This window comes from Glycine max, chromosome 17 (assembly GCF_000004515.6).
Source record: "Glycine max cultivar Williams 82 chromosome 17, Glycine_max_v4.0, whole genome shotgun sequence".
Taxonomy (NCBI): domain Eukaryota; kingdom Viridiplantae; phylum Streptophyta; class Magnoliopsida; order Fabales; family Fabaceae; genus Glycine; species Glycine max.
The window spans coordinates 41,543,421-41,559,946 of NC_038253.2; the positions used below are offsets into that span (position 1 = coordinate 41,543,421).

Genomic DNA, 16,526 nt, shown 5'->3' on the forward strand with positions numbered 1-16,526 from the left:
AAAAATTGTCATTTATTATAAGTTTATTGGTTGTTATAAAATTATTTTAAAAAATTATATCAAAAATAATTTATAAGTAGAGAATACATGAAATATTGGGGTAACAACTACTCCAAAGTCCTAACCTAACTAACTAGATATATCCAATATTAACAAAGAGCATGCGTAACACGCAAGAGAGATGTCATGGTGCAGGAAATGGGCTAAGATTTTTTAATTTTTTTTGGGAAAAGAATTGGAATATTGTTTATTTTGTTTCCCTCTATAAAATGTGAAGGTTGATGCAAGTCTAATTTGGGGTCTGATTAATTCTCTAGTTATGGCTGAGAGCAGAGCGAATCACACAGTGAGCGTATCTGGGTGGGCAGCTCATGATTCGTCGGGCAAGATTACCCCCTACAGCTTCAAAAGACGGCAGAACGGTGTGAACGATGTGACAATAAAGATCCTCTATTGTGGGATCTGCCACACGGATCTCCACTGTGCTAAAAATGAATGGGGCATCACTATGTACCCTGTGGTACCCGGGTAATTAAGTATTTACATTAGTATTATATGTTCCTCTCTCAAACTAACTAATTAATGTTCATTCTGTTTATTATAGACACGAGATCATTGGGGAGGTAACTAAGGTTGGGACCAATGTGAAGGGGTTCATGGAAGGAGACAGAGTGGGTGTGGGCTGTTTGGCGGCTTCATGCTTGGAATGTCACCACTGCAAGACCGATCAGGAAAACTACTGCCAAGACCTCCAATTTGTCTACAATGGAATCTTCTGGGATGGCACCATCACCTATGGTGGCTACTCCCAAATCTTTGTCGCGGATTACAGGTTGCTTCCTTCATTCATCACTCTATTATTTGAAGTCAATTTTTTGAACTTTTGTCCGTACAAATTCTTTATTGAGACCATTTTTCTCATTTCAATACTTTTACTTGTTTTGAAATATACGTGAAATAATTCTAATTAAATACATATTTGTAGTTAATTTTTTTATACTGTATTTTATTAGAGTACCATATTATTATCCATAAATGAAATTGATCGATACTTTGAAGAAGACATTATCTTGAAATTCACGTTGCTTTCAAAGGCATGGCGGTGGTGGTTGAAGGCAACCAATACAAGCCCCACTACACTGCTTGGCAGTATTAAAATAAGTAAAGTAAGGTTTTGAACTTTGTCTATGAAAAAATATTTTCATTGGATGTGTAGATATGTGGTACACATTCCGGCAAGCCTACCAATGGATGCGGCGGCTCCTCTGCTATGCGCAGGAATAACAGTGTTCAGTCCTTTGAAAGAGCACGATTTGGTAGCAACAGCGGGGAAGAGGATTGGGGTGGTTGGACTGGGAGGCCTTGGACACATTGCTGTTAAATTTGGCAAGGCTTTTGGCCACCATGTTACCGTCATCAGCACTTCTCCCTCCAAAGAACCAGAAGCTAAGCAGCGTTTGGGTGCTGATCACTTCATTCTCAGCTCTAATCCTAAACAATTACAGGTTTCTTATCCTCTACATTTCACATTCCTTCATTCTTTTGGGTTTGACCTCTAGATTTCACGTTAAAACATTCTAAACTCTGTTTCATTATAATTGTTGGGTAAAAACAAAAAAGAATTATTTCAATATATATAATTGTCATTTTCTTTTCTTAATTAATTATTTTTTTACTTATATTTTTATATATAAATGATAAACTATAAAATCTAGAAATAAATTAATAATAATATAAGGTGAATTTTATAAAATTATTATTATCTTTTTTTTTGTTAATATAAATTAATATTGGAATCTAATATCACTGTTATTTTTGAGAGGAAGGAAGTAATATTTATGAATATGGAAAAATATTCTGATTCAAATATGTTGGGCTTCTGATCCAAGATATATATGGTAAGATGGATTTGGGCTTTGGGATAATGGGCCAAGGCAATTTAGAAATGGGCTATTGCTTTCGGCATTCTGAGTTGCTTACTGTACTTCCTTTTTGTCTTCCGGAATAGCTTCTGGTCCAAAAAATATATGGTTTGACATGATTTGGTTTCTCTTGTGACACTCAGGCTGCAAGGAGAAGCATGGATTTCATATTGGACACTGTTTCGGCAGAGCACTCTCTCTTGCCTATTTTGGAATTGCTCAAAGTCAATGGAACCTTATTTCTCGTGGGTGCACCAGACAAGCCTTTACAATTGCCTGCTTTCCCATTGATATTTGGTAACTTATATAACCTTAATTTTCCTTCCTGTGTTTAGTTGGTTGGTTTTTTTAAAAAAAGAAGCTTAAATATGTTTTCTATATCTAGAAAATAAATCATTTTTATTTTATTATCTAAAATATCTAAAATATATATTTTTTCATTTAAGTATCTAGTATTTTTTCATGTCTCACTTAATGACAAATATAATGTCAAATATTTGGATAAAAAATAAAGTTTAAATAATAAAATAAAAGTAACTTATTTTTTAAGTAAGAAAAAGATATATAAATCTAAAAAAAATGAAAACAGATTTGATTGATGACCATTATTGGTGAAATGCAGGCAAGAGATCAGTGAAAGGTGGGATCATAGGGGGAATAAAAGAGACGCAGGAAATGTTGGAGGTTTGTGCAAAGTACAATATAACGAGTGACATTGAGTTAATCACACCAGACAAAATCAACGAGGCTATGGAGCGCCTTGCTAAGAATGATGTGCGCTACCGTTTCGTCATTGATATTGCTAATGCTGTCACTTCCAACAACAACTGAACTAGCCTTCAATTTGATTCAAATTTCGTCTATTCATTACTTGTTTCTATATCTACTGTTTAGTAAACCGGTAATTTTACCTCTGCAATTGGATCACTAAGTCATATATTTATCCCAATTATCTTCTGTTTAAGTTTGAATTAAGAGAAAAATGGTTATGCATTTAAGATATTTTTTAAGTTCATTTAATTAAATTTATCATTTATCATAAATTTTATTAACTTTTAAAATAATTATTTTAAAGTAATTAAAATGATAATTTGTGATTAAATGACACAATAAAATTATTTTATACTGTCATTGTTTAGACATTAAATTCTTTAATTAATTTATTAGGATTTAAGTAAAATTTATAATTAAAACAATTATGTTTGTTTCGTACTTTCGTTTTATTTATTAATAAAATGAATCAAACTAAACGTATTTCTAATATTATAAAGTATTTGTCTAAAAAAGTACTTATTTAACTACTTGTAATTGCTTGGTGATTTAAATCTAAATAACAATAAGTCCTATCAACCATCACTAATAAATATTTAACAATTAATTAAAGACATGAACGAAAAGTAGCAACTCTCCCTTCAATTAAAACTATTACCTATTCTCTTAAAAAAAAAAAAAAACTCTTATCTATTAGGCTTATTTTGGATTCTAGAACTAGAAATACAGTTCTTTCTTCTTCTTTTTTTGGCGTTAAGTAGTATGGGATACTTGCCAATTGCCGTTGGACTTATGATCTAGAATTATGGATACTAATAATAATTAGCGAGCTCTTTCTAAGGGGTCTATAAAAAAAATTAGCTGCCTCTTTCCAAAAAATAATCATTAAGTACCAACGGCAATTATCATTAAGAACCCGCTAATTATCATATACATTATTGCTTTTGCTTTCAATCGCTTCATTTACGTACCAAGTTTTAAAATAATTGTTGTATTATTAGATAGATCAACATATTGTTTCTCAATTATATGTATTAAGATGTATTATTATTAAATACCAATAAAGAATTTAGGCAGTTGTGTAAGGTTTTGAGTTGCGTTCACATAAGTAAAAAGATCTATTTAGCTATTGCTGTGAAGTGCGAAGAAACTTAATTTAAATTAAAAAGTATCCATGTATTACAATTCATACATACACATATCTATAATCTAAATAAAATTTCGAAATTATAAGACATATGCATATAAATAATTTAAAAGATTAAGTGGAAATATATATCAAATTCAAGAGAGAGAAAAAAGTAAATTTTAACCATTACTAGTACTATTACCTCCAAGAGGTTTTGTTATTTTGTGAAAAAAAATCCTTCATGAGATTTTATATAATTAAAGAAATACTTCTTACTTTTTTAATTATGAATTTCACCTTCTTTATAGAAGTTTTAGTGTAATGTTTGATGGGTGTATGTAATATTTTCAAACATAAGAAAATATTAGTGTAATGGTTTTAAACTTAAAGGAGAGTTAATGTAAAAACAAAAAAAAATGTTGAGTTATGTGTAATTTGATGAATGCTCAAGAGGTATTGTTTGCTAAAAGAATTAACTTAAAATATAGGTAATAAAAATTAAGACAAAAATATATTTTAGTATCAAAATAAAAGATAATTTAAAATTTTAAAATATATAGAAATATTAAATAAGTTGTTAAATGATGGTAAGATTACATGTTACAAGATGAAAAAAATATAATAAATACTTATTTTTATTTTTGAATTTGTTAGGCATTGACAGCTAGGTCCTCGAAAGATAAAAAAATTAAAATTTTGTCTTCAAATTTATAAGAAGTGCAACAAAATTTTAATTTTTCCATGCTAATTGTCGACGTCTAACAACTTAAGGACGAAAGTGTGTATTTTTCAACGTAATATAATAAATACCCTCAAGTTTAATAATATTTAAAATTATAATTTATAACTTAAGTGTCAATTAAGTAGACGTAGTCTCAGAGCATCTGCAATGTGAATTATTTAATCATTGTTTATCAACAAATTGTTAGTTGATATTGTACTTGATTTCCTTAGATAAAATTTTGGATTGGAGCCTTTTAAATGAAAAGTACGTGATTGAGATAACAATAACATGATTAAAAAAAACTTAATGGGTTGCTTAACAAAAAAAAAAAAACTCATTGTAGGAAAAATAAATTGAGTTATACCTAAGATCGAGGTAGAAAAGTTGGGTTGTTTATATAAATATGCTGAGAGTATATATATTATAATCAACATTTAGTATTTAACATTTTATGTTTAATATTTAATGTGTCATGTTTAATATTTATTACTTATTATTTAATGCTTAGTATTTCATGTTTAGTAATATGATAATAACAAAATATTTAATATTTAATATTTAATGTTTAGTATTTAATATTTAATGTAAGACATCAAAATTTAAAATTAAAACTAAAATTAATTAAGATTTTGAGTGTTTATAACAAAATTAGCTCATAAATTAGCTTAAAACTCAGAAGTTAGTTGGTAATTTATAGTATGTCAAAAGCTACTAACTGGAAAGTTAAAATTTTATAAGTTAATTGATTGAATTAATTTTTCATTTTTAATAAAAAAATAAAGGTGTTTCATCAGATTAATTAATATGCTAGTTGATGAATATAAAATATAAAATGATATAAAAACACACATTTAGTTATTTTGGTGAACCCTAAAAAAAGTTTATTTTGGTGAAGCCAATTTATAAATTAGTCAAATAATTTATGTTATTAAAGTAAGGTGTGAAATACACCCTATAGCCCTATAATAATATTAAAATTTATCTTATCTAAGGAAAAAACAATTTTTAGTTTTTTTTCTTCTCATTACGAAGTAATTCTGGTAATTAAAAAATGATGACTTTCACAAGGTGTGTATTTTTTTTAACATAATTTATTTTATATCTAACGTTGAATTAGGATTTAAACCTTGAATGGCTTGTTAAAATAATACAAGTAACTCCTTGTGTGAATGGTTGATAGTAAATACTTTTTAGTTTGATATAATATAAGAAGACGCAATTAAAAAAAAAAGCAATCATTTGTTTAATTGTTAATTTTTAAGATTTTATTCTGAAAAAAAAGCAATTATTTTTTCAAACAAAAACCAGGGAAGGGACATCGGTTGCACGAGTATGGGTTGTTATTCATGGTCTGAGTTTAATCAGATGAATATTTGTGATGAATGATGATTGGATTATTCAATTTAGAAGAATCTCTTACCTCCATCATCAAGCTGCTACGTAACATCTGCAATCATTACCGTGCCCACGTGGCAAACAGATATATATCCAATGACAATCATAGGACCCCACGTTAGTATCTTGCTTTTGCGCCACCTGTGCTCCATATCTTACACACAAGCGCGTTCGTTATCAATTATCAATTACTCGCTAGCAAACACCATTTTTCGAAATTTATCCACAATCTATTTATCTATTTATGCAAACCTTAACGCCTCCTTCAATTCAGAACCCTACCCACACGAAATAACTGGAGTACTAAGCAATAATTAACCACATGACCCTTTCAAAGTTCAAACAATTAAATTTATAAATAAATTTAGGCGACAATTTGGCAGAATTTTGACAAAAGGCTGTTCTTAGAAGTTAATTATATTTGAAAACGGAGTTCAAAGGATTTTTTTTTAAATGAATATGAATTTAATTTAATATAGAAAAAATTTCTTAAGTAATGTGTATTGAGTTAACCTCATGAAATGATTGATTTTTGTTTATTATCTTAAGAATTGTTGTTCTTTTTATATACCAACATGTTTTATATTATGAGTAAAACGATAATGATAAAAAAAACTCGTCATAGAACAAAATATATATCCTAAAATATAAATTTTTTCACATGGAACAAATACTGATTTCTCTAACGAATTGAATTTGCGTGGGAATAGAATGAAAATGGATAGATTAAGCTTATGGTAGGAGCTGCCTGGTGTTGACGTGAGAAAACACAATGTGTGAGGTACGCTAACGTGTGAGCAAAGCCATTCAATTAACCATTTGTGGTAGAGCTAACTGCCAACTAGATTCCTTCTCCTTTTCTTCTTAACTTCTCCCCAATCAAGCAATACAAAACACCTCTCTCTCTCTCTCTCTCTATATATATATATATATATATTTCGGTGCCATAATTCCTTCATTCAGTTAATTAGATTTCGAGTCCACACAACAACACAGAATTAGATCTCTCATTGATTTCTTCTTTATATATGCGCGATATGACATGTACGGGGTGGCTTTGTTCTCTACGAAGAACAACAGGCAAGTTTATTTAATTTCTTCTCAACTCCTCTCTTCCTTCAATTCATATAACATAAAAACAGTTAAGCAAATTTAACAGTTTGAACAGAACGTGGGAGTTATTATACATAAAATATAACATAAGAAACATCTTTCTTATAACATATAGTTCATACTTTAGCTCCTCTTTCCCGTCATGATCAATTGCATTAATTAATGTGCTCAGATATATTTTGCATTATTTTGAGGTATGTTGGAAGCATTAATTAATTAATCATTAATTTAAGCTTCTGTTGTTTGCTTTCCTTTTGTTTTTGTCAATTAAATGCTTGATTTCATTGGTAAAGTAATATTATCCACATAATTTGCTCCAATAATTAGTTAGCTAGCTAATAATGAATTTGTTCCCTTTTTGTTATGCAAATTATATAAACAGGTAGATCACGGAAGGAATGTGAGGAAGATAGATTGTGTAAGAAGCAAAGCGTGAATGAAGAATATTTGGAAGCGTTCAGAACAAAGTCTTACATCGAAATATGCAACAAAGCACAAGGGGGGATTGGAAAGACAAGCACCAAAATGCTAACTTCTTCTTCTTCTTCTTCAATTCCTTTGTGCATGCAACTCACGGAGTATTTACTAGAGCCACGGCAAGAGATGATAGCAAACATAACACAGAGATTGAAGCTTCATCATCTTCTTGTGGACTACTTCGAAGCCAGCTTAGAAGCGTGTCGTTGTTGTGACACAATCCTTGAAGCCATCCATTCAATGCGACTTTCTTATCGACGAATCACGAGAATTGTTAAGCTAAGCAAAACGGTGCTTGATGATGATGACACCAAGGGTGTAATCTATAGAGAGCTCGCTTCCTTTGCTCTGCAAAACAACCCTTTGTCCGTTGCTATTAGCAGCGTGAAGTTCCGTGACATTCATGACAGATACGTGGAACTCTTGAAAAGACTGAAATCAACGAGTAAGGAAATTCGAAGGAGGTTGACATTAAAGAGGGTTTGCAAGAAGGTTGCGGGGATTGCTCTTATTACTTCTCATAGTGTGGTTCTTGTTGCTTTGTTGGTGTTTGCTTTTCATAGCATTGTAGGGTTGGTGGCTGCGCCTAGTATCGTGGGTGGGTTGGTTGGTTTGTTCGTGAAGAAGGGTCGTCAAAGGTTTATGTCAATTAGCTCTAATAATAATAATAATAATTGTGAAGAGAGGCTGTGTGAGCAACTTGATTTGGCTGCAAAAGGGGTTTATGTTCTGATCAATGATTTGGACACAATGAGTAGGATGGTGAAGAGGTTGAACGATGAAGTGGAGCATAGGAAAGTGGTTGCTGAGGTTTGTGTGAGGAATGGGAAGAGTGAGATACTACTGAAGCAGGTTATGAGGGATTTTCATGAGCATGAGTCTAGCTTTCTGGAGCAGTTGGAAGAGCTGGAGGGGCATATCTACTTGTGCTTTCTCACCACAAACAGATCAAGGAGGCTTGTTGTGCAACAAATTACGGACAAAAAAGTAAAACATTGAAAAAAACAACACATTATATTCCTTCTTCATTCTATATAGCAAAATGTTCAAAAAGGCACATGAGTTAGTTAAGTCCACAGCACACATGGGGGAAGGTTCAATTTCACAAGCAGGATGGCTCTTCCTTCTCTTTATGCCAATTAATTTGCTTTTGAATTTGATGATGAGGGCTTTCCCTCAATTTTCCTAGACCATATAGCATATACTAGTATATATATATATACACACACATGTCTGTACAAATTAAGGTAGCACAAAAAATCTAAGGTTCGTAACATGTACATGTTTTTCTTATTCTAATTTTTTGTCATACTGTCAGTTTCTGTTGTACATACATTGATCTGTTGGTTAAGTGCACTTACTGTACAGATTAATTTTAGAAAACTAAATTGTCGTTTTTTTTCTTCTAAAAAACTGAGAAAATAATTATTTATTTCGATATATAGTAACACGCAATAAAATTAGTTGTCGTCTTACAATCCGAAGTTGCCTTATCTATCCATCCAAGAATATTTCATGAACACTCCCCTCCCCAAAAAACAAGATTTTTTTTTAAAGAATACTGTTTTGTCATGATTTTCCTGCTTTTGACAGTGGATTTAGGCATTTAGCCTCATCTAACAGGAGCAAAAGTAAAGGAGTTAATGAGAAAATTAATGATTTATATATTAATTAATATATAAGAGGTATAACTTTATATTTAAATATATAAATTATTATATATTAACGCACATTTGACTATAAAACATGCATACATATATTTATTAAATTTCTTTTTATTCTTTTTTAAATAAATTGTTATTTTATTGTTTTTCTATATTTTTAAACAAATAATTACTTCAACAATTAATTTTACTGGATACTTATAATTTAATAAATTATTTTTTTAGCTTTTTTTTGAATATATTAAATGTAAAATCTAAAACACACATATATATATATTAAAATATTTATGTGCAATGGTTATTTTACTAATGGAAACTTCATTTCTGTTTAAGAAATAGGATGTTAGGAATTGATTAAGCAAATATATATGAAATCATGATAAGTGGCTGTAAATGCAGAACTTAACATGTTCATTTTCATTATTAGATCTTTTGCAATTGAATTCGTAATTTAAAATTTTCAATAGTACCTGAGAGGGCCACAAGATCTTCCAAGGAAAGGCCTCTTTGGAAGAAGCTTTGTTGTAATTGGGAGATGTTGAAGGTGGGAGCCGGCAGTTGTCTGGTTTCAGTGGCCTTTGATATTCTTCCATCCTTTCTTCCTTTTGTCACATCCCAAGTGGGTCCTCCGGACTAAATCCACACAAAGGCAATAAGTAAATAAATTTCTAATATTAATTTTATCTAAGATTCTAAATGGTTTTGTTGCAGAGGGATTGACAAAAAAGTATCTCAAAATAATAATTAAATACAATTATGATTACTATATAATTATATTAAATTATATGCAATTGTTTGAGACACTAACAAGGGCAACAGCATCCCTAGCAGCAAGAGCCAAAATATCAGCACAAGATACGATCCCGGGGAAAACGGCTTCCACTGCTTTCTTAGCATTGTCAATGACATAGAATGCATGCAAAGAAATGTTAGGAGGTCCATCCTTTTCTGCTTTATTCTTACCTTTTGATTCCAGAAGTACAGAGGCATCACAACCCTTACATAAAAATTAAAGAGTAAATATATGATCAGTTTTATACGTATCCACTTTAACTACTACGATGTTAGTGCATGCATGTTTTGAAGAGGATTAGTTTTTCAAAATAAATTGAACTAACACGCAAAGGCATGTTACTTGCATTGCCCCATATGAATATTTTTTGAATTTAGGACAAGCAAAAAGTTGCATACCCTTATGAAGCAATCATGAAAATGCATCCGAAGGAGAGCAGCTGGGACAGTTCTGTCATTCATGGTTGCTTTGTGAACAGCAGCAGCTACAATGGAATCTACATTATGGGGGCACGTATTTTCATAGTAATTTACATTTAGTGCACTCACAAGAGAAGCCAGGGACATAGTTATGAGCATAATAACTGTAGCAATAGCTGCCATATTTCTATTCACATTAACGAGAATGGTATTTGTAGAGACGAGGCGGTGACACGGGAAACTTGGAGTTGTTACGAGTGTATGGTTGTTAAGCATATATGTTGATCTACGACCCTGTTAGTCGAGCAGTGTTTTCAAGCATCTTCTATTAAATAAAAAGAAATTTGCATGTGGTACAGTTGCTTTTAAAAGCAAACAGTAATACAAAAGCAAAATCCCAAACATATGGAACTCAAATTTTGGCTACCTCTTCCCCTTTGACGTTTATTTCTAAAGTTGCATATTTTCAATATAGTGACGAATTTTTCCAATACTACTATTTAGTAAGTTTAGTATTTAATTTAATGGTACGTGTATTTTGATGAGTTCAATTTAATTTTCCTACATCTAAAGATGAAAATATGTTATTCAAAAATTAAAATCTAGAGATCAAAATAAGTTAAGAATTAATGCAATGACACCTTAACTTTGAAAGAATAGTTTAGAATTTATTCTAAATTAAATTCCTCTTTTCCTCTCATGAATTAAATGCTGAATACAAACAAATTAATTAAGTAAGTGAAATTATTGACATTTAATTAAAAGATGGAATTGTCTATTGGTTAGATTCCCAAACGTTAGCTGCCCTTCCTGTATTTTCTTTTCTTTTTTATGACAATAAAAGTTGCATTCTTGCTATATATTACTTGACCCGATTCCCTTATAATTATAAATAGCATAATGATATATATTTTTAACAAAACGAGTTTATTTTAGGAATATTGCCAAGTCTAAAGTTTTTCTTGCTTGAGTCCCAATTAGAAAGGCAGCGCAAATATGGGTGTTCGGTGGACCCTTGAAATGAAGGGTTGGTGGTTTTGCTTCAACAAATACGGGGCATCTTGTCTTAATCATAGTTCAATACATTTTTTCAAGGCATTATAAATAATATTTTGCTTTCTAACAAAAACGAGTTTATTTTGGGAATATTGCGCTACAATTTTACTTGCTTGCATTCCAATTAGAAATGTGTAACCGGAAAGGGGTCTTCGGTTGAACAAACATATTGATCCCAAAATGAGAGGTTAGGTGGGTTTGGCTTCAAACCAATACAGTATTATTCCATTTGGATAGAATCAAACTATGAACTGAAACTTGAACCATCAGCTGTAAGAGAACCGAGAAGATTAAAATTATTGATTTAATGCCTAACACACCATCATTAATATACTTCTACTTGAAGTGCAGATCAAACCGCTGCAAGTCTTAGAAGGAGGGCACGTTATGACACAGCCTAGCTATATGTCTGTCAATTATCATTGGTAAAATTTGACATGTAGAAGGCACATTATGACATTAATGATGCTTCAATTTTTTTATTTTTTTTATCAGGCACTCAGTTCAACCAATAGTTAGACTGTTAACTAATTAATATATGATGCTTCTATTGCTATAGCAGAGAGCTTATATTCTTGAAGCTGTAAGCAATTTAAATCTATAAAGTTTTTTTACTGATATTTATCGTAATTTCGGTGAAGATTGATTTGAAGTGAGATAGATATTGGTACGTAAGTAGGTATGATCACATCTTCATTCTTCGCTCAAGTTAACTGATGAGTCTGAAAGGGTAAACTTAACAACAACTAATTAACAAGTGTCACTTTCCCGTTGCGGTACTTTTGTGAGACATCAGTTGCCAGGGTGCCAGCTAATGTCGTGTCTCTCACTTTATTAACTCCTGTCATGTGCTTATCACACTTAGATTCTCTGCCAGCTCTACCAGCATCTTGTTACATTTAAGAGTATCTATAATCTATACTTATTTATTTTAATTTTATAGATATATTAATTTTATGTAGTTTTAAAGATTATATATAAAAATTTATTTTAATGTTGAGATTGTTAAAATAAGTGATTAATTTAATTTTATAAGTCCTACCATACTTAAAAAATATTATTTATGATATAAATTTGTTAAACGATGATTGTTTATATTAGCAACACTGTCATCTATCTCATGTTTTAAACATTATATACATAAATATATTTTAATGCTAAAATTATTAAAATGAGTGATTAATTTAATTTTATAAACCTTAAAATACTTTAAAAATATTATTCATGGTATATATTTATTAAACAATGATTATTTATGCTAAAAATATTATGTCATTTGTTTTAGTAAAATAAATTAAACAATATTATTTAAAGTTAAGCAACATATATAAGCATGCATCTTCAATAGAAATGTTCTAACAAGTTTTGTTTTCTAGTAAACTCTCTCAAATTTTTTTCTGATTTCAAAAGCTTGAGGGAATTTGTTGAAAATATATAGATGTATAATTTGAATTTGAATAACTTAGTTTTTAGAAATTAAATGTTATTATAGTTCAAAATTTTAGAATATTATTGTATTTAGATAAGGATAAGATATTGTTCTTAGAATTATTTTTTTCTAGGTGTTAAAGACTAATTTTAGCCATGGTGTGTGGTTGTTATTAGTCAAAAAAAATTATTCTTATCATTTACTTTAGCAGGTTAGTGATTTGATTTTTTAAGATTAAAGTAATATTAATATTTGAATTTTGTTACATTTTTTCTATATACAAAGTTAATGAATAAAAGTTCTATGAAATCCTACATATAATACATCTGTTACTATACTCTTCTTCTTTTGAAATATATTTTTTGCATAAAAAATCAATAATTGGTGTCAAAGTTATCTTCTTACAGACTTGAGAAGATAGAAGTCAAAGTAAGTTTTTTACAAGTTGTTCTTTGATGGCAAAAGCTATGATCTTTGGAGTCATACTTAAGAGACTTTAGATCTTCGGGAAGTTGCAGAAGAGGATTACGATGTTCCTGCACTACTGACAATCCCACCTTGGTCCAGGTAAAAATTCAAAAAGAAAAAGAAAAGACAAAGACAAAAACATGTATATTTGTTGGTGTTTCACAAATTATTTTCACCATAATCATCACTATCAAAACAACAAAATCAATTTGGGATCATTTGAAGGAAGAATATGCAGAAGAAGATGAAAGGATTCGAAGTGTTACATGCATTACAAGCACTTGAGCATAGAGGGCTTACGAAACAAGAAAAAACTATGAAGGATGCTTCCATGCCAAAATGAGGTGAAAAAAACAAGAACGAGTAAAAGATTTTTAAAATAACGACCAAAGCAATAATAATAGTTAGCTTTTCCACCATGTACTTATTAGTTATTACTGAAAATGCTAATCATCTATAAAGGACAAGTTGGTAGAGGCCTGATGCAAAATGCTACAAGTGGGATGATTATGACATATGGAGAAGATATGCAAGTTTCATCAACAAGTAGAGGCCAAGGTTGTTGGGGATCAACAAAAACATGAACAATGACATGTTTTACGACCAACAACTCTATAAAAGCAGCTTTAGCTTATTCACAGTGATTTATAAACCATATGACTTATGATCGAGTGTTTTTCGATCAAAGAGTTTTAAAAAAAATTGTTATCTTTATTGGAAAATATTCAAATTTGTTAAAAATAAAGATAAATTATAATATATAAATGAGGAATAATCCTCACCTCTTGAGTTAACTTTTAGAATTGAGTACTTCTCACATTATTTATTCAAAGATGGTATAAGAAGCAAATAAATAATCACAATTTAGAACCATTCATATCTTGATTATTCTTAATTATCATTTAGATTTAAGTTGTTAGCCGTGTGATTAATGTTAGTATTTGAAATTTTTGTAACACTTTGCTATGTATATGAGCAATAAAAGTTTTAGAAATTTCTCCCTATAATACATTTCCTCTTTCTCTTAAAAATATATTTTCTAAGAATAAAACATAATTAATTCACAACAGTGACAACATCACAAAATTTAGGGAATTAATACTTTCCCAACTCCCGCGGCACAGCTTGAACTTCAACTATAATGATATTACAACAATTTATAGTATAAATTAATTTAAACTTGAAAGATGTTTATTTGATATACAAGCTTATGATGATATGATGGTGATTGATTGTTATTATTGATAACAATTTATGCCTTGATAGAGGGCTTGGAGTTGATGGGAATAATCAAAACCAGAAGAAGGGTGGCGGGCAGCTCCAGTAATAAAATAAAAAAGCACGCCTCAGCCGTTGGTTGGTTTATCTGTAATCAGCTTAGAACTGAACTGGGCTAGAGAAAGTTTGGCCGAATGTCCAACTTGCTGGAACAATATCTTGGAAAACTCTGGTCTCTCCATCAGTGGTGGTGACCCTGAAGGACAAAGATTGACCATTCAAATACGCATTGGATTGCCAATTAGAACCCCAATTTCTTGACATTGCCATCCATCCAGTTTTTGAGCCTTTAATGAACACTGATTGGATGGATCCAGCACCCCCCACATTGCTGATCAATACTAGCTCAAAGTAGTCCCTCCCATTCACACTGAACCTAACCCCTCCATGCTTTTTGCATGGAACCCTGTAACAATAATTGATAAAAATGTTACTTCTTGCTGTCTCTAATATAAGTAACAAGAATTTCTTATTCTTTTAAATATAAATAAATTTCAATTATTTACATCTCATTTAATAAAATTTTCCCAAAATACTTTTTATTTAATAAGACTGCAAAAATTTATATTTAATATCAAGGTTTTAATGATGGATAGTTTAAGAAAAATATTTATTTTTTAATTAAAAATAAAATAATTTAATGCTGTTAATTGATTTTCTTAATAATAAGTGTGAAGTATGTTTTCTATTTTTACTTATAATTAAAATAGGAAGGAGCATGTAAATGCACACAAGGTCGGCAATATTAATATTGTTATTTTTTTTTCCTAGTGTATGACGACAACAATGAAATTAGAACTAAGATCTCCTGTAAACTAGTCAAACTCTTCACCACTACTAGACTGTTATGCTAAGAATGTTATATAATAGTATTAGTAAGGTAGAGAAAGAGAATGTATTCAAACCTTTGAAATAGCACGGGGACGATCCCTCCTCTGTAAATACCAATCTTTTCCCAAGCGGGTTGGGCCATATCAAAATGCTTGAGTGGTGGGTTGCACCAGCCTCCATTGTTGTTAGGAAGGGCGAAATTGGGAGGGCAAAAGTTTGTGGCAGTTACGGTTACAGATCTTCCTTTGATGCACCATCTAGAGTCTGATTTGTAATCACATATAATTTTGTAGCACTGACCACAGGAAGCTCCATCATTAAATAAGGCAGTGCTTAAAGCTGCAGTTCTAGTTCCATACCCAGTTGCATACAGATTCCCATACCCACAAGCTCCCCCTGCACTCATACACACAAAAAATAAATTCAATGTTGGAAGAGTAGTAGGGTAAAAAAAAATTTTAAAAAAATATTTACTGTAAAGTTATGAAAAACATAATTTTACACCTCCTATTAAACATATTTTTTATTTCTTAACTAATCTATTAAGAACTCCGATTAAATTTAAAAAGAAAAAAAAGAAAAAGAATATAGTGTTAAAAGGTTAAGTCTGAATGGCTTACCCATAGTTCCTGAAGCATCACTACCCCCATAAAAAGTGGCATGGGCATTGGTCCATCCAGAAGGTGAGAAGGCATAGGTAGTGATTGTGAAACAGCATAATCCAATGAGGCTACCCAAAACAAGCATGATTTTGCCCATTTTTTTTTCTTGCTTGCTGAATGCCTAATGATGAGAGGTTGAAGGATATATGATATGACTAGAATTTGTTTTTGCAATTATTGTCATTTCCAAAGTACAGAAGCTATGTGTTTAAATAAGGGACTACTAGACTAGCTAAGGCAACGATGGCACATGTGAGATTCTGCAAGACGAGAGAACTCAAGAAACAATTTTTATTATTTATCTGTGCAAGTCTGAACATCATTCAATCATTCCCACGTTCTCTTCAGTATTTTCCCTTGTAGGTCCCTTCCCACCCACCCACATGCCCATCCCA

At 30.6% G+C, this 16,526-nt stretch overlaps 4 protein-coding genes across 4 annotated transcripts; 2 read left to right on the top strand and 2 right to left on the bottom strand.

The window, feature by feature from the left end:
• Positions 1 to 296: 296 nt before the first annotated feature.
• Positions 297 to 2,871, top strand: LOC100779140 (putative cinnamyl alcohol dehydrogenase). The gene is made up of 5 exons (NM_001255475.3): positions 297 to 528; positions 605 to 832; positions 1,217 to 1,505; positions 2,066 to 2,219; positions 2,545 to 2,871. The coding sequence occupies exons 1-5, from the start codon at positions 320 to 322 to the stop codon at positions 2,751 to 2,753; spliced, it is 1,089 nt and encodes a 362-aa protein (NP_001242404.2). The 5' UTR covers positions 297 to 319; the 3' UTR covers positions 2,754 to 2,871.
• A 3,974-nt stretch (positions 2,872 to 6,845) lies between these two features.
• LOC100790505 (UPF0496 protein At1g20180) lies at positions 6,846 to 9,309 on the top strand. Its single transcript, XM_003549423.5, has 2 exons — positions 6,846 to 7,021; positions 7,437 to 9,309. The coding sequence occupies exons 1-2, from the start codon at positions 6,970 to 6,972 to the stop codon at positions 8,528 to 8,530; spliced, it is 1,146 nt and encodes a 381-aa protein (XP_003549471.2). The 5' UTR covers positions 6,846 to 6,969; the 3' UTR covers positions 8,531 to 9,309.
• Positions 9,310 to 9,392: 83 nt separating this feature from the next.
• Positions 9,393 to 10,590, bottom strand: LOC106796602 (peroxidase 64). The gene is made up of 3 exons (XM_014769431.2): positions 10,387 to 10,590; positions 10,004 to 10,192; positions 9,393 to 9,828 (listed from the first exon to the last, which is right to left on the bottom strand). The coding sequence occupies exons 1-3, from the start codon at positions 10,588 to 10,590 to the stop codon at positions 9,619 to 9,621; spliced, it is 603 nt and encodes a 200-aa protein (XP_014624917.1). The 3' UTR covers positions 9,393 to 9,618.
• A 3,895-nt stretch (positions 10,591 to 14,485) lies between these two features.
• Positions 14,486 to 16,272, bottom strand: EXP1 (expansin 1). Its single transcript, NM_001250921.2, has 3 exons — positions 16,090 to 16,272; positions 15,544 to 15,865; positions 14,486 to 15,044 (listed from the first exon to the last, which is right to left on the bottom strand). The coding sequence occupies exons 1-3, from the start codon at positions 16,226 to 16,228 to the stop codon at positions 14,738 to 14,740; spliced, it is 768 nt and encodes a 255-aa protein (NP_001237850.2). The 5' UTR covers positions 16,229 to 16,272; the 3' UTR covers positions 14,486 to 14,737.
• Positions 16,273 to 16,526: the final 254 nt, after the last annotated feature.

Excerpts from the sequence above, each read along its gene's own strand:
- LOC100779140 (NM_001255475.3), top strand. The coding sequence starts at position 320 with ATGGCTGAGAGCAGAGCGAATCACACAGTGAGCGTATCTGGGTGGGCA. Across the intron at positions 833-1,216 it reads ATCTTTGTCGCGGATTACAG|ATATGTGGTACACATTCCGG; the intron begins GTTGCTTCCTTC and ends TTGGATGTGTAG. Across the intron at positions 2,220-2,544 it reads TGCTTTCCCATTGATATTTG|GCAAGAGATCAGTGAAAGGT; the intron begins GTAACTTATATA and ends GGTGAAATGCAG.
- EXP1 (NM_001250921.2), bottom strand. The coding sequence starts at position 16,228 with ATGGGCAAAATCATGCTTGTTTTGGGTAGCCTCATTGGATTATGCTGT. Across the intron at positions 15,866-16,089 it reads TGATGCTTCAGGAACTATGG|GGGGAGCTTGTGGGTATGGG; the intron begins GTAAGCCATTCA and ends GTATGAGTGCAG. Across the intron at positions 15,045-15,543 it reads GTCCCCGTGCTATTTCAAAG|GGTTCCATGCAAAAAGCATG; the intron begins GTTTGAATACAT and ends TTATTGTTACAG.
- LOC100790505 (XM_003549423.5), top strand. The coding sequence starts at position 6,970 with ATGCGCGATATGACATGTACGGGGTGGCTTTGTTCTCTACGAAGAACA. Across the intron at positions 7,022-7,436 it reads TTCTCTACGAAGAACAACAG|GTAGATCACGGAAGGAATGT; the intron begins GCAAGTTTATTT and ends TTATATAAACAG.
- LOC106796602 (XM_014769431.2), bottom strand. The coding sequence starts at position 10,590 with ATGGCAGCTATTGCTACAGTTATTATGCTCATAACTATGTCCCTGGCT. Across the intron at positions 10,193-10,386 it reads TTCATGATTGCTTCATAAGG|GGTTGTGATGCCTCTGTACT; the intron begins GTATGCAACTTT and ends TTTTTATGTAAG. Across the intron at positions 9,829-10,003 it reads CTAGGGATGCTGTTGCCCTT|TCCGGAGGACCCACTTGGGA; the intron begins GTTAGTGTCTCA and ends GTGTGGATTTAG.